The 20,767-nt window shown below is 38.1% G+C and overlaps 1 protein-coding gene across 2 annotated transcripts in view; it reads right to left on the bottom strand.

Moving 5' to 3' along the window:
* Nucleotides 1-212: 212 nt before the first annotated feature.
* The window catches only part of LOC133100726 (C-type lectin domain family 4 member A-like), a 32,732-nt gene continuing 12,177 nt past the window's right edge, over nucleotides 213-20,767 (bottom strand). The window contains exons 4-6 of one of the 2 annotated variants that reach the window (XM_061205130.1): nucleotides 6,536-6,687; nucleotides 5,316-5,431; nucleotides 213-517 (exon numbers count right to left, since the gene is read on the bottom strand). In XM_061205130.1, the coding sequence (XP_061061113.1) occupies nucleotides 448-517; nucleotides 5,316-5,431; nucleotides 6,536-6,687 (338 nt within the window). In that variant the 3' untranslated portion in view covers nucleotides 213-447. Of the gene's footprint in view, nucleotides 518-4,093; nucleotides 4,236-5,315; nucleotides 5,432-6,535; nucleotides 6,688-20,767 lie in introns of those variants that run through there. The other variant, XM_061205129.1, reaches the window with a different exon arrangement.

The following is a 20,767-nucleotide window of genomic DNA, read 5'->3' as shown; positions in this document are numbered from 1 at the left end:
TGTAATGCCATTTAGACACTAGTAGATATATATTTTTTAAAGATATAGTAGGTTTTTTTAATGTTAATATTAACAATGTTCCAGAAATTAAAGCCTTTGCTTCTATAACATGATGCAAAAATACAGACATCCAATTAAATTGTATAAGGGGGTACATAACTTTTTTTTGCATTTACAAATTTATTTTTTATTTTAAATCTTTTTATGCCCAACATATTACAGAGAGAAAACTGTATAAAAACCATGTATACATTAACGAATTATTGAAAGTTGAACATCCTTGTAACTCCCACTTAGGTCAAGATACAGAATTTTGCCAGCTACCCCAGGTGCCTTATATGTGCCTCATCTTAATCACAAACCCCTTTCTACCCCTCTAGATTTAATAACCTCATTTCAAAATCCTTTCAGGGGCTTGACAAGCAAAACAGTTTGAAGACAACAGGTCTAGGCAGAGCACAAGCCTACTGAAGAAACTCTGACTTCACCCCTGCATCTGAATAGCTCAACACTGGGACTGGGTGGGGAAAAAATGGAGAAGATACAGTTATTTTTTAACTTCAATCAAAATGGGAATTTTGTGTTTGAACTTTTATTTTTCATTTTCATTGTCATAATAGTTTGAAAGGATATCGTTTAAAAATTGAGCATTTTTGTGTGTATATATATATATGTATAAAATAGATAACTAATGAGAACCTGCTGTATAGCACAGGGAACTCCATCTCGCTGTACAGTAGAAACTAACACAACGTTGTAAAACAACTCTACCCCATAAAAAATTTTTAAAAATAAAAATAAGATTTAAAAAATAAAAATTGAGCATTTTCATTTGCTGACATGGTATTATACAACATAATTTTATCCTGTAAGCTTATCTGTAATTTAAATTAGTTGTACTGAACAGCCCAAGTACCATAATATTAAGTTGGATATATTTAGGGAGTAAATTTGCAGTCTCTTATGCCAGATGGATGTGGAGTTAATTTAATTAATATCCATCTGTTTTGTTCATTTCAGAGCATTCTGAAGGCAAAGCCTTCCAGGAAGGTATCCTTTAAAACTCCAGTAGTTGCTGTTGGAATGCCTCCAAGTCAGGAGGAAGACAATCCTGATAGAATTATGTTTTCCTCCCAGAAGGGCCAGCTCCACAGCTGTTTGACAAAAAAAAAAACCCAATGTGACAAGAAAACCATAGGTCAGGGAGAGTAAATTATTCCTCACCACCCCCCATGCACCATATTCCTGCCAAATACCAAAAAAGGGAAAATTCCAACATCTCATAGAAATACAAAGAAACTTCTGCTTTCTTCATAAGTTTCTTCATAAAAGCAGAGGAGGAAATATTTAGTTCTTGAAATAGCAAGAGTCTGACATCTATTTGGATTTCTTTACTTGGAAGGAGTAAAGCCATAAAGAACACTACAAACATGCACTTTGCCTTCCTTGGGCTTTTTTCACAAGACATAGTGTCAGTCAGACCATGATTCTGAATTCAACTCACCCAACTTTCCACATATTAAGTTACCAGGACTATACTTTAGAGTAGGGGCAGTCTCCTTGAGACAGGAAGACAACAGTACAGACATTTTGGAAAAGGACCAGGTAACAGCCTTGGGCAAAACAGTCCTTGGAAGCTAAAGAACAAAAGCCCTGAGGGCCTGAGTCCCAGAGAAAAAAACAAAACAAAACAAAAACAGGCTTGCACGAATAAAAGATTGACTTCACCTTTGTTACACTAACAAGTATACCTAGTTGCCACAAGACAAGAATTTCAACTATAAATTTTAACCTTATCTGTACCTGTGCCTTCTTGCAGAAAATTCTCATGCATTCCTTTCCCCTCCAGAAGCTCTCCCTATGCCTGACAGCCACCATGGAGCCACCTGCTGCTGATTAAAGAAGTTTGACAATTTCTGTAAATTATCAGTGATCACGGGACAAACCCTCCCTTTTGTTATGAAAGCAACTCACCCCCTACTACTTGGGGAGCTGGCACTTTTTTTTTTCCCATCTTCTCCCTTGTGCACAAGCTCTCTCTTTTAATAAAAAGCTTTGCTTGCCTAAGAGTCTTGTGGAAGCGACATTCATTTCTATGGTATTGCTGCCCAGGAATCTGGAAAAGGCCTGGTAACATCATCCTGAGCCATGTTCTGAGAGCCAAGTTGACCGGTAATAAAGCTGATACTTGGAATGGATATAGGCATTATTAATTGGGAGGTAAACTGGTATATTCTACATACAATGGATAAGATCAGAACTGTATAAAAATAACTCATCTTTAGATATAATCAGGAAATAAGTGGCAAATATAATTACTCATTTGCATCAAGATAATCAAGTAATCATCTCAGGAGGTCACATTGGGATAGCCATGGCTAGAGTCGGCTTTATCATGATCGATTATAATTACCATACTAATGCAATGAATAACAGACTTTAGTGTAAATATGATATATTGTAGCAGAAAAAAATGATCTATAATAACTATAGTAAAGAGAGGAATATAAATATATCAGGGGCCATTTTGAGTGGAAATACATACCTAGAAACTGTAAAATTTAACCAAAGGAAAAAATTATCAAAATACCTGATGAATATGTCTATGTCAACTCACCAGTAACAACTTCCAGTTCTGATTCTCTAATTCTAAATCTCCAGTGCTCAACCTCTGATTTCCCTTTGCTTGTACCCTGGTGTTAAATGACAGCCCAAGACTAAACAGAGAATGTTAAGAAGCCCAAAGCATCTACTGGACCAAAGCTGGAATTTATCATTCACTGACGTGTATTACATTCCACCTTTACAAAATATGCTTTTAGTTAAAGGTAATAAATCTGTCCGAGAGAAATAAAAAGTAATGGTTGGGATTATTTTGCTGTTGACCAACCCATACAGAGAAAAATCCAGACAGATGGAGGAACCACAACATATAACTATATCCGTATCTAACCCCTTAGCAATCAGACAAAAATTAGGAGATGAGGCTCATGCCCCCTCCATTTGTCTGCAAAGGGGCTGTCCAATATAGTCTCTGCACATGGAAAATGGTCAATATATGTTCATTTTGTCTGGTAGAAAGACATTCTCCTCTACCCTTTCTAGGTTCTTCTGGCTGGCCTAAGAAGTAAAATTGACATGAGCCAGATTAACAGGAAAAAAATCAAACAAAGTTTAATAACATGTATACATGGGAGAGACCCAGGAAAACTGAGTAACTCACCCAAATGGCCAAAGTCCTCACCTTAAATACCTTATGCAGCTAAAGACAAAAGAGAATGTTGGGGGTAGTGGTTTAGGACCTCAAAGGAGAAGAAGGCAACTGACATGGAGATGGAAAAGCAAAAGCTTGATAAACAAATGTTTGCTCGACCCTGCAGAGACAATGGGACACAGAGAGGAATTTTAACAAACAGACTTTGCCAGGCTCCTCCCTGTCTATATACCTAGTTCATACTATAGTGATCTATGGTGATCACTTCCTAGAACTGATCCTATATCTCCATTCTTTAGGCAGCTAGGGGGAAGGTGAAAGTTTTTTCTTGAGTCTTTTGGGCCTTGATTGTTTTCAGCTTGAAACTATGCACTTCCCAAAAAGACATTTTGGGGTGGCAACTTTTGCTCCCCTAAAATTTCATGAATGAACAAATGAATGAATGTGTGCACTGGCTCTATCGTAAATGGAATAGGTGACAGCCTACTGAAAAATTCTATGAAGATCCCTTATAAAAGACTTACACATGAATAACAAGAACATATTAGCTATCTCTAAGAGAAAAACAAATATTGTATATTAACACATATATGTGAAACCTAGAAAAATGGTACAGATGAACCGGTTTGCTGGGCAGAAATAGAGACACAGATGTAGAGAACAAACGTATGGACACCAAGGGGGGAAGTGCTGGGGGGGGTGGGATGAACTGGGAGATTGGGATTGACATATATACACTAATATGTATAAAATAGATAACTAATAAGAACCTGCTGTATAAAAAGTAAATAAAATTAAATGTTTTAAAAAAAGAACATATTAGCTAGCTCTGTGATGGTGGATACCAATTCAACCTCACGGTCATGGAGAATGTTCCATTCATAAGTAGATCTTCATCATCTTGCAAATAGACTTGTGATGGTCATAACAAGGAACATCATTCCAGCCCCATGCTCCTGAAGGAGCATTTAGCACAACGCAACGCTCATTAGGATTATTGGGTTCACCCCTGTGCCAGAATCTGAGTGCCAGAAAGGGAAAAAAAGAATGAGAATGTTTCTTTAAACAGTGCTTTGAAAAGAGACAGTAAGAGAGGGGGCTGGGATTAAACTGTGTGGAAGTCTAAGTCAGATATGCCCAAATCATTCCTTCCCACTTCTCAGGGAGTTTTCCCTCCATCTGTGTCTCTGGTGTTTCCCTTGAAAATTGTTCTTACATCACCCAGTATTGTGTCATCTTATTGCATTAAACATTCTCCCAGCAGATGTTCCAGTCTCCCTTCTGTTTGTCCATTTTATATCCTGTTCCCAGGAAACTGTCAGTCCACAGTCTCCCTTAAATGATGTAAAAGACTTCACACTGGTCTCAAGTATCAATATAGTTTGTTTCTTTTATTATGCACTGCTTTTGGAGTCTGAAGAACTAGTTAAAATCTCCGAATCTGCTACTATGCCTGTTACCTTGGACAAGTAATTTAATTTCACAGATTCGCAGAGACTAGATTAATATCCCTATATATTTCACACAGTGATATTAGGATCAAAGGTGGTAATGTACTATAATGTACTAAAGTACTTAAGAGTTTTAAAATAACTTCATAAATTTAAGATATCATAAGACTATCAGAATTTAACTTATTTGCTGTATGAGAGATATTAAATCTCAATAATTGGTTATGATCTTAATTGACATAAATTTTTGTTACATTTAGAGAGATAGTGTAGTGGTTGAAAGCCCCAACTTTGATATCAAACAGACCTGGGTTTGAGGACCACTGTTACCACTGCTGGATAACCACTGAGTTATCTAAACTCTTTAAACTCAGTTTCTTCATCTCTATAGTAGAAAAATAATAATGTGTGCCTCATAGAGTTATTATGATGATTGAGTGAGATAATAAGGAAAATTATTTAACCTAGTGCCCAAGAGTTAAAAGAAGAGTGAGCTTTTTTCTTTTATTGAAGTATAGTTGATTTACAATGTTGTGTTAGTTTCAGGTATACAGCATGAGCTATTTTATTTTAATAACTGATCATTGGAACACCCTAAAACCCCTGTATGCTGCAGGACCCAGGGTTCCTTTATCTAATTCTATACTCACGTGGCACTTTCATTGTATGGTGTCTGATCGACCCATTGCCAATGTCTTTTCCCCTCTGGGTCTGACAGCCCCACGTAATAAACAGAATTTATTTTCAGTTTCCGGGTGATGATATCCTAAGGGAAGAAAAGGAAGGAGGTATAGCCTTTAGAACAGTCAGGTTGAACTGAGTTCCTGGCTTTAGGGAGAAGAGAAGAAAAGGAGAGGATCCAGGAAGAGCCACATGGGGGCCCTGCAGAGGAGCCTAGGTTTTTTCTGGCTAAGCAGAGCAGGATCAAAGATATCACTTGTGAGCATGATGTTGGTCTTAGTCTGTTCAGGCTGCTGTAACAAAATGCCACAGACTGAGTTGCTTATAAATAACAGAAATTTGTTTCTCACAGTTCTGGAGGCTAGAAATCCCAGGTCAGGGAACCAACATGGTAGGATGAGGGCCTTCCTCCTGGTTCCTAACCAGTGCTTTCTCACTGTGTGCTCACGTGGTAGAAGGGGTGACGTTGCTCTGTAGAATCTCTTTTTTAAAAACATTAATCCCATCAATGAAGCCTTCATCCTCATGGCCTATGCAGCTCCCAAAAGCCCCACTTCCTAATACTATCATCTTTGGAGGTTAGGATTTCAACGTATGAATTGGGGTGGCAGGACACAAACGTTCAGAACATACCAATGTTTGATACATATGGAGGCAAATTCTATTCATGATCATAATGAATTCTCATCTCAGACTCTCTTCCCTTCACTTCTTCCCTAAGAGAGGGTGTTCTTCAAAGTCGTAGATGAGAAAAATTTTGCAGATTAAATAATTTTCCTTTTAACAACTTCAGATTGTTAACAATCATTTCTGATGGGTGATTGTGACTCTTCATGATGGAACTTCATTTCCCAATTGGACTTGATACCCCTTCTCTGTTAGTTAATTATTATAAAACATTTACGTGTTGAAATAATAAACTGATATTTCAGGCCGAAATATTTTCAGCCTTCCACTCAACCCCTACTTATTGTATTTTCAATGCCCCAATTTATTTGGGGGGAGGTTAGTTTTATAGAAGCAGGAAGAAGGTGTGGAATGTAAAACCTTAGGTAGCCTTTTCTAACTATTTTCTTAAGCCTTCTGCCACAGCACCAATATCCCAAGACAATAAAAATCTCCTTCTTAGCCAAGAAAGATGTTAAAAAGCCAGGCAGCACTCCTGACTCCATTATCAATCAGAAAGTACCTGCTCATCCTTGGTGTTGATCACCAGCAGGTGAGCCTTCATTCTTGAGCATCTCTTCTCACTCTCATCCCAAATATTTTCTTCAGTAGAAATAAAATAGCAGTTAGAACTAAATGACGTCCAATTCTTTGGGCAGCAACTCCAGTCTTTCCCTGTATCGAGAAGAAGGCCATAACAGTGCAATATAAGAAAAGTAATTTTTTAAGTGTGTGTATTAAGGACCAGAGGAGACTGCATGAAAAGCAGAACTCCCATCTTGACCCAGGAGTAACAAGGAGCCCCTGCCCATCAGGTGTCAAGGAGGTCAAGTCTACCTACATCAGGCAGTAACAAGGTAAGGATGCTTTCCTTTGCCAGAGTGGTGTCAGGAAAAACCAGCTAAAACAGAAGTTTAAATAAGATCCAAACTCTCAGAACATAATACAAAAATGTCCAGGTCTCAATGGAAAATTACTTATCATACCAAGAACCACAAAGTTCTCAAAAGTCAAGTTAAAAAAAAAAAAAGAAAATATATATGCCAATACCAAGATAAGAGAAATACTAGAATTATGTGCCAAAGATTTAAAAGAAGCCGTGGAAAGATGCTTCAACAAGAAAGTACAAACGTTTGAACCAAATGAAAAAATAGAAAGCCTCAGCAAAGAAATAGAGGATCTCAGCAAAAAAATTAAAGATAAAAAGGAGAATCAAGTGGAATTTTATAGTTGAAAAATGTAATAACCAAAATTAAAAGCTCAGTGGATGGGCTCAACAGCAGAATAAAGAGGACAGAGAAATCAGTGAACTAAAAGATAGAATGACAGAAATTACTCAGATGAACAACAGAGACAAAATAGAGTAAAACAACAACAACAAATAAATAGACTTCCAGTTTCCAGTCTGGTAAGAAGCTTGGAAGTCACCACTCCATTCTAACAAGTAAAAAGCTGAACAAACTGAAAATCAGCAACTCTTCACAGAGCAAACCACTGCCCCCAAAGTTGTAGAGACACAAAAGCAAATACAGAGAATCACAATTTTGTACTGGAGCAGAAACGTCTTTGGGAACCAGTCCCAGGGCATGGCAACCTGAACTGAAATTGTGGAACTGCTGGAAGCTCAGTGTAGACAACTCTGAGAGATAAAAAGTCCAGGGTGACCCAGTCAACGTAGAGGCCCCAACACTTCTGTGAGTTTTACATCCTGGAGTTCCACCAGGTGCTCACGGTAAATATCTGAGAAAAATTCTCCTGTGCTTCTGGCAAAAGCAGGGCAAAAGGTACCATTTTGAAATACACCAGAGGATTCTTTTCTTTTTGAGAAGATCTGCGCACAGGAGAAATTATCTAACCAGAGCCTAAGATGCTGGGGATTTATCAGACCCTAACTGACTAGGGAAAGGAAAATACCCAAGTAAAGCCCACTCTAGCCACCTGTCCCACTCTAAAGGGGTTAATAAAAACAACTGAGAAGAAGAAATTGTAAGCTCAAAGCACAAAGGCAAAGACTCACTAAAAGAATGAACAAAATCATAGGATTATAGAATGTCTCCCCTCCCCCCACACCTCACCACCACATTTTTAAGGCCTATTTACAGCAGTTCCTTTTACTCAGTACATCATGTCCAGCTAATGAGAAAAAAACACAAGACATATTAAAACAAACAATACACAGTTTGAATAGACAGAGCAAGCATCAGACGCAGATGCTTGATGGGGCAGAGATATTGGAATGATCAGACCAGGAATTTTTTTTTTTTTTAACATCTTTATTGGAGTATAATTGCTTTACAATGGTGTGTTAGTTTCTGCTTTACAACAAAGTGAATCAGTTTTACATATACATATGTTCCCATATCTCTTCCCTCTTGCATCTCCCTCCCTCCCTCCCACCCTCCCTATCCCACCCCTCTAGGTGGTCACAGAGCACCGAGCTGATCTCCCTGTGCTATGCGGCTGCTTCCCACTAGCTATCTATTTTACGTTTGGTATTGTATATATGTCCATGCCACTCTCTCACCCTGTCACATCTTACCCCTCCCCCTCCCGATATCCTCAAGTCCATTCTCTAGTAGGTCTGTGTCTTTATTCCCATCTTACCACTAGGTTCTTAATGACCTTTTTTTTTTTTTCCTTAGATTCCATATATATGTGTTAGCATACTGTATTTGTTTTTCTCTTTCTGACTTACTTCACTCTGTATGACAGACTCTAACTCCATCCACCTCACTACAAATACCTCCATTTCGTTTCTTTTTATGGCTGAGTAATATTCCATTGTATATATGTGCCACATCTTCTTTATCCATTCATCCGATGATGGACACTTAGGTTGCTTCCATGTCCTGGCTATTGTAAATAGAGCTGCAATGAACATTTTGGTACATGACTCTTTTTGAATTATGGTTTTCTCAGGGTATATGCCCAGTAGTGGGATTGCTGGGTCGTATGGTAGTTCTATTTTTAGTTTTTTAAGGAACGTCCATACTGTTCTCCATAGTGGCTGTATCAATTTACATTCCCACCAACAGTGCAAGAGTGTTCCCTTTTCTTCACACCCTCTCGAGCATTTATTGTTTCTAGATTTTTTGATGATGGCCATTCTGACCGGTGTGAGATGATATCTCATTGTAGTTTTGATTTGCATTTCTCTAATGATTAATGACGTTGAGCATTCTTTCATGTGTCTGTTGGCAATCTGTATATCTTCTTTGGAGAAATGTCTATTTAGGTCTTCTACCCATTTTTGGATTGGGTTGTTTGTTTTTTTGTTATTGAGCTGCATGAGCTGCTTGTAAATCTTGGAGATTAATCCTTTGTCAGTTGCTTCATTTGCAAATATTTTCTCCCATTCTGAGGGTTGTCTTTTGCAGACCAGGAATTTAAAACAACTGTGATTAACATGTTAAAGGCTCTAGGGACTTCCCTGGTGGCACAGTGGTTAAAGAATCGCCTGCCAATACAGGGGACACTGGTTCGAGCACAGATCTGGGAAGATCCCACATGCCGTGGAGCAACTAAGCCTGTGCGCCACAACTACAGAAGCCTGCACGCCTAGAGCCCATGTTCCGCAACAAGAGAAGCCACCGCAATGAGAAGCCCGCGCACCGCAACGAAGAGTAGCCCCCGCTTGCTGCAACTAGAGAAAGCCCGTGCACAGCAACAAAGACCCAACGCAGCCAAAAATAAAAATATATAGATAAATAAATAAATTTATTTTACAAAACCAAACATGTTAAAGGTTCTAATGGACAAAGTAGACAGCATGCAAGAACAGGTGAGCAATGTAAGCAGAGAGATGGAAATTCTAAGAAAAAAAACAAAACAAAATGCTAGAGATGGAAAATACTGTAACAGAAATGAAGAATACTTTTAGTGAGCTGATTAATAGAGTGGACACAGCTGAGAGAAAAAAAAAATCTCTGTGCATGAAGATATCTCAATAGAAGACTCCAAAACTAAAAAGCAAGGAGAAAAAAGACTGAAAAAAAAAAAAAGAGAAGAGAATCTCCAAGAAATGTAAGGCAGAAAAAAAACTTGTAACATATGTGTAATGAGAATATCAGGAGAGTAAAGAGAGAAAAAGAACAGAAGAAATATTGAAACAATAATGTTTGACAATTTCTCCAAATTAATTACAGATACCAAGCAGGATAAATGCTGAAGAAAACTACACCTAGACACCATATTCAAGCTACAGAATATCAAAGACAAAGAAAAATCCTTAAAGAAGCCAGAGGGGGAAAAAACACCTCCTATAGAAGAGCAAAGATAAGAATTACATCAGACTTTGCAGAAACCACAGAAGCAAGAAGAGAGTGGAGTGAAATATTTAAAGTGTTGAAAGAAAAAAGCTACTATCTTATTTCTGTAACGTGCAAAATTAACTTTCAAAGGTGAATTAAAAATAAAAACTTCTTCAGACAAACAAAAACTGAGGGAATGTGTTGCCAGTAAATCTGCCTTGCAAGAAATGTTAAAAGACACTTTTTAGAGAAAGGAAAAGTAATATAGGTCAGAAACATGGTTCTACATGAAGAAAGGAAGAAAATCAAAGAAGGAATAAGTGAAAGTAAAATAAAAACTTGTATTTTTCATAGTCTTAATTGATGTATTAGATAATTTGTTCATAATAATAATAGCAACTATGTATTCAATTATGTGATGTGTAAGTGAAATAAATTATAGCAATGATACAAGGGATAGGAGGAAGGAATTTGGATCATCTTGTTGTTTTAAAATACTCTCACTACACATGAAGCTGTATACAGTTATTTGAAAGGGGACTTGGATTATTTGTAAATGTATATTGCAAACTTTAGGGCAACCACTAAAAAAAAAGAAGTATAACTGACATGCTAAGAATATAACAAAAATGGGATCATGTAAAATGCTCAGTTAAAACCACAAATAGGAAAAGAATAAAACAGTAGAAAAAGATAAAAAAGAAAAAAAGGGCAAGATATAAAAAAATAATACAAATGGTAGATATCAATACAACTGTATTAGTAATCACTTTCAATGTCAGTCATCTAAATGCAGCAATTAAAAAGAAGAGATTGTCAGAGTGAATCAAAAAACAAGACTCAAATATGTTGTCCTAAAAAACCCACTTTAAAACTCCAAGAGGATTTTATAAAGACATATATATGAAAAGTAAGTGCATGGTTATCAAAAATTAAAAAATTTTTTATTTCAATAGGCCATTTTTCTATGTCAAAAATTGTCTAACACACATATTAATCAAACTACCAAAAATTAAATACAAAGAAAAAATATTAAAAGCAGCAAGGGAAAAACAACAAATAACATACAAGGGAATCCCCATAAGGTTAACAGCTGATCTTTCAGCAGAAACTCTGCAAGCCAGAAGGGAGTGGCAGGACATATTTAAACTGATGAAGGGGAAAAACCTACAACCAAGATTACTCTAGCCAGCAAGGATCTCATTCAGATTTGACGGAGAAATTAAAAGCTTTACAGACAAGCAAAAGCTAAGAGAATTCAGCACCACCAAGCCAGCTTTACAACAAACGCTAAAGGAACTTCTCTAGGCAGCAAACACAAGAGAAGGAAAAGACCTACAATAACAAACCCACAACAATTAAGAAAATGGTAATAGAAACATACATGTCGATAATCACCTTAAATGTAAATGGATTAAATGCTCCAACCAAAAGACATAGACTCGTTGAATGACAACGAGTGTGCAGATAATTGATACCTAGCGCAAATGACAATGGAAACACGATGATCAAAACCTATGGGATGCAGCAAAAGCACTTCTAAGAGGGAAGTTTATACCAATACAATCCTACCTCAAGAAACAAGAAACATCTCAAATAAACAACCTAACATTACACCTAAAGCAATTAGAGAAAGAAGAAGAAAAAACCCAAAAGTTAGCAGAAGGAAAGAAATCATAAAGATCAGATCAGAAATAAATGAAAAAGGAATGAAAGAAACAATAGCAAAGATCAATAAAACTAAAAGCTGGTTCTTGAGAAGATAAACAAAATTTATAAACCATTAACCAGACTCATCAAGAAAAAAAGGGAGAAGAGTCAAATCAACAGAATTGCAGATGAAAAAGGACAAGTAACAACTGACACTGCAGAAATACAAAGGATCATGAGAGATTACTACAAGCAACTATATGCCAATAAAATGGACAACCTGGAAGAAATGGACAAATTCTTAGAAATGCACAACCTTCCGAGACTGAACCAGGAAGAAATAGAAAATATGAACAGACCAATCACAAGCACTGAAATTGAAACTGTGATTAAAAATCTTCCAACAAACAAAAAGCCCAGGACCAGATGGCTTCACAGGCGAATTCTATCAAACATTCAGAAGAGCTAACACCTATCCTTCTCAAACTCTTCCAAAATATAGAAGAGGGAGAAACACTCCCAAACTCATTCTACGAGGCCACCATCACCCTGATACCAAAATCAGACAAAGATGTCACAAAGAAAGAAAACTACAGGCCAATATCCTTGATGAACATAGATGCAAAAATCCTCAACAAAATACTAGCAAACAGAATCCAACAGCACTTTAAAAGGATCATACACCATGATCAAATGGGGTTTATCCCAGGAATGCAAGGATTCTTCAATATACACAAATCAATCAATGTGACACACCATATTACCAAATTGAAGGAGAAAAACCAAATGATCATCTCAGTAGATGCAGAGAAAGCTTTTGACAAAATTCAACACTGATTTATGATAAAAACCCTCCAGAAAGTAGGCATAGAGGGAACTTACCTCAACATAATAAAGGCCATATATGACAAACCCACAGCCAACATCGTCCTCAATGGTGAAAAACTGAAACCATTTCCACTAAGATCAGGAACAAGACAAGGTTGCCTACTCTCACCACTATTATTCAACATAGTTTTGGAAGTTTTAGCCACAGCAATCAGAGAAGAAAAATAAATAAAAGGAATCCAAATTGGAAAAGAAGAAGTAAAGCTGTCACTGTTTGCAGATGACATGATACTATACATAGAGACTGTAAAGATGCTACCAGAAAACTACTAGAGCTAATCAATGAATTTGGTAAAGTAGCAGGATACAAAATTAATGCACAGAAATCTCTTGCATTCCTATACACTAATGAAAACCATAATTCAAAAAGAGTCATGTACCAAAATGTTCATTGCAGCTCTATTTACAATAGCCAGGACATGGAAGCAACCTAAGTGTCCATCAACAGATGAATGGATAAAGAATATGTGGCACATATGTGCAATCGAATATTACTCAGCCATAAAAAGGAACGAAACTGAGTTATTTGTAGTGAGGTGGATGGACCTAGAGACTGTCATACTGAGTGAAGTAAGTCAGAAAGAGAAAAACAAACACCGTATGCTAACACATATATATGGAATCTAAAAAACAACAAAAAAATGGTCATGAAGAACCTAGGGGGAAGACAGGAATAAAGATGCAGACCTACTAGAGAATGGACTTGAGGATACGGGGAGGAGGAAGGGTAAGGTGGGACAAAATGAGAGAGTGGCATGGACATATATACACTACCAAACGTAAAACCAATAGCTAGTGGGAAGCAGCCGCATAGCACAGGGAGATCAGCTCAGTGGTTTGTGACCACCTAGAGGGGTGGGATAGGGAGGGTGGGAGGGAGGGAGATGCAAGAGGGAAGAGATATGGGAACATATGTATATGTAAAACTGATTCACTTTGTTGTAAAGCAGAAACTAACACACCATTGTAAAGCAATTATACTCCAATAAAGATGTTAAAAAAAAAAGGTCTATCCACCATTACTAATTCCACATGGTTCAACCAAATAGTAATATGTACTTACTATACAGTTAATAACAAGATACAGCAGTAGGCCTAATAAATGAGGTAATTTCAAAGAAATGATAAACATAAACAGTATTTCATGATGTCTGCAACGACTGCAATGTAATCTGTAAACGGCTGTGATTTCTGTTGGTGAGACACACACTATCATGATTTGTTGCTTCCATTCATAATTTCCAGAGGGCAGCAGCATCTGCCAGGAGCTTGTTATGAACACAAACCCCAGATGCACTGTATCTCTGTGGTCCATCAGGACATCAGCCAGCTCCATCCCCTCCCCATCGCCAGGTAGAATTAGTTTTTCAATCAGAAATAACTTGATAAGTGGAAAGGTATCTCAAATGAAAAAATAATCAATAAACATACTATTTTTTCATCTTTATAAGAAAGTAGATAGAGAAAGGTATACCATGCTAACACTAAACAAAAGAAAGCAGGAGTAGCTATATATATTTCAGCAGACTTCAGAGCAAGGAAAGCTATCAGAGATAATGATGGACATTACATAATGATAAAGGGAATTTTTTCTTGTTCAATTCTCCAAGAAGCCATAACGATCCTTAGTGTATGTACCTAACAACAGAGCATCAAAAAGTGAAGCAAAAACTGATAGAACTGCCAGGAGAAATAGACATATCCATTATTATAGAGATTTAAACATTCTGACAAGAAATGGACAGGTCCAGAAGGCAGAAAACCTGTAAGGACATAGTTGAACTCAACAACATCATCAATCAACCATATATAACAGACATCTATTGAATATTTCATCTGAAAACAGCAGAATACACATTTTTTTAAAGCTTATGTTGGGGAGGGGGAAATTTCCCCCCCAACCCTCTTTTTTTTTTTTTAACATCTTTATTGGAGTGTAATTGCTTTACAATGGTGTGTTAGTTTCTGCTTTATAACAAAGTGAATCAGCTATACATATACATATATCCCCATATCTCTTCCCTCTTGCGTCTCCCTCCCACCCTCCCTATCCCACCCCTCTAGGTCTCTTGAGTTCTTATGGCTGGACTAACCATAAAATTGACATAAGACAAAAAAGAAACAGGGGGAAAAGAAACCAACTCTAATTTGTGTGCACTGAGGTCTCCTAGAAATGAGACCTAAGAAGTAGTCAAAGCAGGCAGCGTTCATAATTTTTAGACAAAGAAACAATAAAATTTTGAGGAAATGTATGCGTAATTAGTGAAGAATAGAAACAGAGTTTAGGTTTGGGGTAATAACTTAAGGAAGCAACAAGATTTGTTTACACAGGCTTCTTGTCCCTGATTTCCCCATCTCTGGTGATAAGTGTGTTCTTCTCCCTCCAGATACAGGGAGTGGTAACTTTCATTTATTTCCTGCTTTCAGTGAGACAGAGAGGAGGGTCAAAGTGTCCCTCTTATATCAGCTCTTTCTTAAGTAACTTTAACACAAAATAATCAATCTACCATTGAGGTTCATTTTGGGGAGAACTGCCCTGGACCTCAATACTCACATAGAACATTTACCAAGATAGACTACAACTGGGCAATAAAACACACCTTAAAAAATTAAAAAGACTAGAAATCATACAATGTCTGCTCTCAGATCACGTGGTATTAAACAAGAAATCAGTAACAGAAAGAGAGCTGAAAAAATCCCCAAATACTTGGAGACTGAATAAAATACTTCTAAATAACACGAGTCAAGGAAGAAATCTCAAGAAAAAATTTTTTAATATTTTTAACAAAATGAAAATAAAAACACACATCAAAATTTCTGTGATACAGCCAAAGTAGGGCTTAGAAGGAAATTTACAGCATTGAGTGCATATAATAGATATAAGAAATATCTAAAATCAATAATCTATGTCTCCATTATAGAAAACTAGAAAACAAAGAGAAAATTAAATCCAAAGTAAGCAGAAGAAAATAAATAATAAAAGTCAGAGCCGAAATCAGTGAAACTGAAAACAATAAATCAATAGAGAAAATTGATAAAAGCCAAAAGCTAGTTCTTTGAAAAGATCAATTACATTGACAAGTCTCTAGTCAGGCTAAGAAAAAAAAGAGAAAGGACTCAAATTATTAATATTAGAAATGAAAATAAGTCATCACAATAGATCTAGTGGACAGTAAAGATAGTAAAGAATTATTATGAACACCTCTATGCCCATAAATTTGATAACCTAGATGAAATGAACCAATTCCTTGAAGCTCACTATCTGCAAAAACTCACACTAGAAGAAATATACAATCCGAATAGGCCTATATTTATTAAAGAAACTAAATCCATAATTAATAATCATCCAAAAAAACAGAAAGCACTAGGCCCAGATGTGTTCACTGATAAATTTTACTAAACATTTAAGAAAGAAATTATACCAGTTTCCTCAATCTCCTTCAAAGATAGAAGCAGGGACTTCCCTGGTGGTCCAGTGGGTAAGACTCCATGCTCCCATTGCAGGGGTCCTGGGCTCGATCCCTGGTTGGGGAACTAGATTCCACATGTATGCCACAACTAAGAGTTCACATGCTGCAACTAAGACCCGGCACAGCCAAAATAAATAAATAAATAAATAAATACTAAAAAAAAAAATACATATATATAGAAGCAGAAGGAATACCGAACTCATTTCCTGAGGCCAGCATTACCCTCATACCAAAACCAAACAAAGACGTCGTAAGGGAAAAAAAGCCTACAGACCAATTTCCCTCATGAACATAGATTCAAAAATCCTCAAAAATACTGGAAAATTGAATCCAACAATGTATAAAAAAAATTATAGAGGAGTGTGGCCAAGATGGCAGAGTAGGAAGACCCTGAGCTCACCTCTCACAGGCACAAAATTACAGCTATTTACAGAGTAACTATCAATGAGAATGACAAGAAGACAAGCAGAAAAGATCTTCTACAAGTAAAGATATAAAGAAGGAACCACAACGAGATGGGTAGGAAGGGCAGAGACGCGGTATAGTCAAGACCGACACCCAGCTAGGTGATCCACAAACTGGAGGATAATCACAATTTCAAAGGTTCTCCGCAAAAAGCGAGGGGTCGAGCCCCACATGGGGCTCCCCAGTCCAGGGGTCCCGCACTGGGAAGATGATCCCCCAGAATGTCTGGCACTGAAGGCCAGTGGGGCTTGTGTTTGGGAGAGTCAGAAGGAAACAGAGACTCTGCACTTAAATGGCTCACATAAAATCTCACGCCCTCAGACACAGGGAATAAGCAGTAACTTGAAAGGAGCCTGGGTCAGAGCCACTTGCTAATCTGGGAGAGCCTCCCAGAGACTCACCCTGGGGACACAGACAATGGCACCAGCCAGTCTGGGGAGCTCGTTCTACCACAAGGACACTGGTGCTGACGAGTGCCATTTTTTGAGTTCTTCCTCTAGCTTATTAGCAGCTGGGACCCAGTCCCAACCACCAGCTGGTTGGCACCAGTCCTGGGACCCCACCCCCCAGACCAAGTAGCCAGTTGTGTGGGGAAACAGCGACACCCACCAGCAGGTTGTCAGCAGCCATAGTCCCAGTGGAGCCCCCCAGTTGCCCCGGATGCTGGTCCTGCCCACCAGAGGGCCGAGGATTTATCCCCACTCACTCACCAGCAGGCCAGCACTAACCCCTAGAGCCAGACTCAACCACCAGCGGGTGGGCAACAGCCCCAAGACCCCAGCCCTGGCTCCACCCACCAGTAGTCTGACACCAGCTTCACCCCAGAACCTGGCTCCACCCACCAGCAGGCCAGAACTAGCCCTGGGACCCCTGGGGCCTCAGCCAGCAATGTCAAAATCCAGCCCCTCCCACCAGCAAGCCAACATCTGCCCTGGGAATGCCAGGTCTGGCCTTGCCCACATGTGAGCCAATACCAGCTCCAAAACCATCAGGCCCCACAGACAGCCACCCCAGGAACCAGCTCCACTCACCAGTGGGCCACCACCAGCCACAGGACCCCCAGGGACCACACCCAGTCATGATAGGAAATGTCCCTGCCCACCAGCAGCCAGTATCAGCTGTAGAACACCCCAGCTCCCAACGCCCAGACATCTGGGACCTGGCTCTGCCCAATGATGGGTCAGCACTAGCCTCAGGACCTTTGGGACCTTCAGCCAGCCACATCAGGACATGGCCCTCCCAACCACCAGGCCAGCAGTCTCTGCACTAGGCAGGGCCTGGAAGCCACCAGCCTGGGAGCCAGGCCAACCTATTAGTGCACCCACAGTAGTTGGCCCTGCCACAATAGAAAGGCCCACACAGCCCACACAAGGGACACCCCTAGAGCATATAGCTCTAGTGAACAAAAGGGAGTGTGCTCCTGGACCACACAGGACATCTCCTACATAAGGCCACTTCTCCAAGATCAGGGAATGTAACTGACCTACCTCATACATAGAAATAAGAACAGAGAATCAGGCAAAATAAGGCAACAGAGGAATATTTTCAAAACAAACAAACACAAAAAACAAACAAATAAACAAAATAAATAAATAAAACCCCAGAAAAAGAGCTAAGCAAAGATAAGCAATCTCCCCATTAAACGGTTCAAGGTAATGATCATAAAGATGCCCAACAAGCTCAGGAGAAGAAAAGATGAACACAGTGGGACATCTAAGAAAGAGTTGGAAAATATAAAGAATAACAAAACACAGCTGAAGAATACAATAACTGAAATTAAAAATACACTGCAAGGAGTCAACATTAGATAAGATGACACAGAGGAATGGATCAGCCAACAGGAAGAGTAGTGAAAATCACCCAAGCTGAACAGAAAAAAAGAATTTTTTTAATGAGGACAGTTTAAGAGACTCCTGGGACAACATCAAACATACTAACACTCACATTATTGGGATCCCAGAAGAAGAGAGAGAGAAAGGGACAGGAAATATATTTGAAGACATGATAGCTGAAAATTTCCTTAACCTGGAAAAGGAAACAGACAAGCACAGAGTCCCAAACAAGATCAACCCAAAGTAGTCCACACTGAGACACATTGTAATTAAAATGGCAAGAGTTAAAGAGAGATTGTAAAATCAGCAAGGGAAAAGCAATTAGCAATGTACAAGGGAACTCCCATAAGACTACCAGCTGACTTTTCAGAGGAAACTCTGCAGGTCAGAAAGGAGGGGCACAATTATTTAAAGTGATGAAAGGGGAAAAAACTACAAGAATACTCTACCTGGCAAGGCACTCATTCAGATTTGAAAGAGAGATAAAGAGTTTCACAGACAAGCAAGAGCTAAAAGAGTTTAGTGCCACTAAATCAGCTTTACAAAAAATATTAAAGAGACTTCTCTAAGTGAACAGAAAAGACCACAGACGGAAATATAAAAATTATAAAAGGAAAAATCTCATCGGTAAAGGCAAATATACAGTATGAGTAGTAGATCAACCACTTTAAAGCTGGTAGGATGGTTAAAACACAAAAGTAATAAAATCATCTATGTCCACAATAAGTAGTTAGGGCATATATCAATACAAAACAAAAAGATCCAGCAATTCCACTCTGGGTATTTATCCGAAGAAAATAAAAACACCAAGTAGAAAAGATATATGCACCCCTATGTTCACTGAAGCATTATTTACAAAAGCCAAGATATGGAAGCAACCCAAGTGTCCATCAACAGATGAACAGGTAAAGAAGATGTGGTATATGTACTGGAATACTATTCAGCCATGAGAAAAAAGGAAATTCTGCCATTTGAAACAACATGGATGGACCTTGAGGACATTATGCTAAGTGAGATAAGTCAGACAGAGAAAGACAAATACTCCATGATATCTCCTATATTTTAAAAAATGAAATTCTAAAAACAGAGGATAAATTGGTGGTTACCAGGAGCTGGGAGGTGTGGGAATGGAAGAGATGTTGTTTAAGGGTATATACTTACAACTAGTATGTAAATAAGTCCTGAAGATCTAATACACAGTACAGTGATTATAGACAACAAAACTATATTGTGAACATTAAAGTTGCTAAAAGAGTAGATTTTAAGTGTTCCCAACACTAGAAGAAATGGTAAGTATGTGACATGTTAGAGATATTAGCTAATGCTAATATAGCAATTATATTACAACATAAAATCAATTATCTGCACACCTTGAACTTACACAATGTTGTATGTCAAATACAACTTAAAATTTTTAATTACATAAATAAATAAACTGATTTTTTTCTGAGTTACTTGTCAGTTGAGATAAAAATAATTTCCAGAAATTGCTATTATAAAACAAGTTTGGGTCTTCCCTGGTGGCGCAGTGGTTGAGAATCCGCCTGACAATGCAGGGGACATGGGTTCGAGCCCTGGTCTGGGAAGATCCCACATGCCATGGAGCAACTAAGCCCATGCACCACAGCTACTGAGCCTGTGCTCTAGAGCCCGTGAGCCACAACTACTGAGCCCGCGTGCCACGACTACTGAAGCCCACGCGCCTAGAACCCACGCTCCACAATAAGAGAAGCCACCACAATAAGCCCGCGCACCGCAACGAGAGTAGCCCCCGCTCGCCGCAACTAGAGAAAGCCCGCATGCAGCAATGAAGACCCAATGCAGCCAAAAATTAATTAATTAATTTTTTTAAAAGAATCAAAATTAAAAAAAGAAAGAAAAAACTAAGAAAAAGGTTCTCATTAAGAAAAAAATCTTCATTAAGGAAAAAAACTAAGGAAATCTGCACAAACTATGAACTTTAATTAATGATAATATATCAATATTGGTTCAATAGTTGTAATAAATGTACCATACTAATAATGTAAGATGTTGGAAAAATTGTGTACACGGGGGAGGGGAGTGATATGGGAAGTCTATTATTTGCTCAGTTTTGCTGTAAAAATAAAACTGTTCTCTACAAATAGTCTATTTTTAATTTAAATAATCACATCTATATTAAAATTTACATCCTCTTCATCAAACAAAACTAAAACTTTCT

Source organism: Eubalaena glacialis, chromosome 11, assembly GCF_028564815.1.
Source record: "Eubalaena glacialis isolate mEubGla1 chromosome 11, mEubGla1.1.hap2.+ XY, whole genome shotgun sequence".
NCBI lineage: Eukaryota > Metazoa > Chordata > Mammalia > Artiodactyla > Balaenidae > Eubalaena > Eubalaena glacialis.
This window is presented reverse-complemented; position numbering and strand designations above follow the sequence as displayed.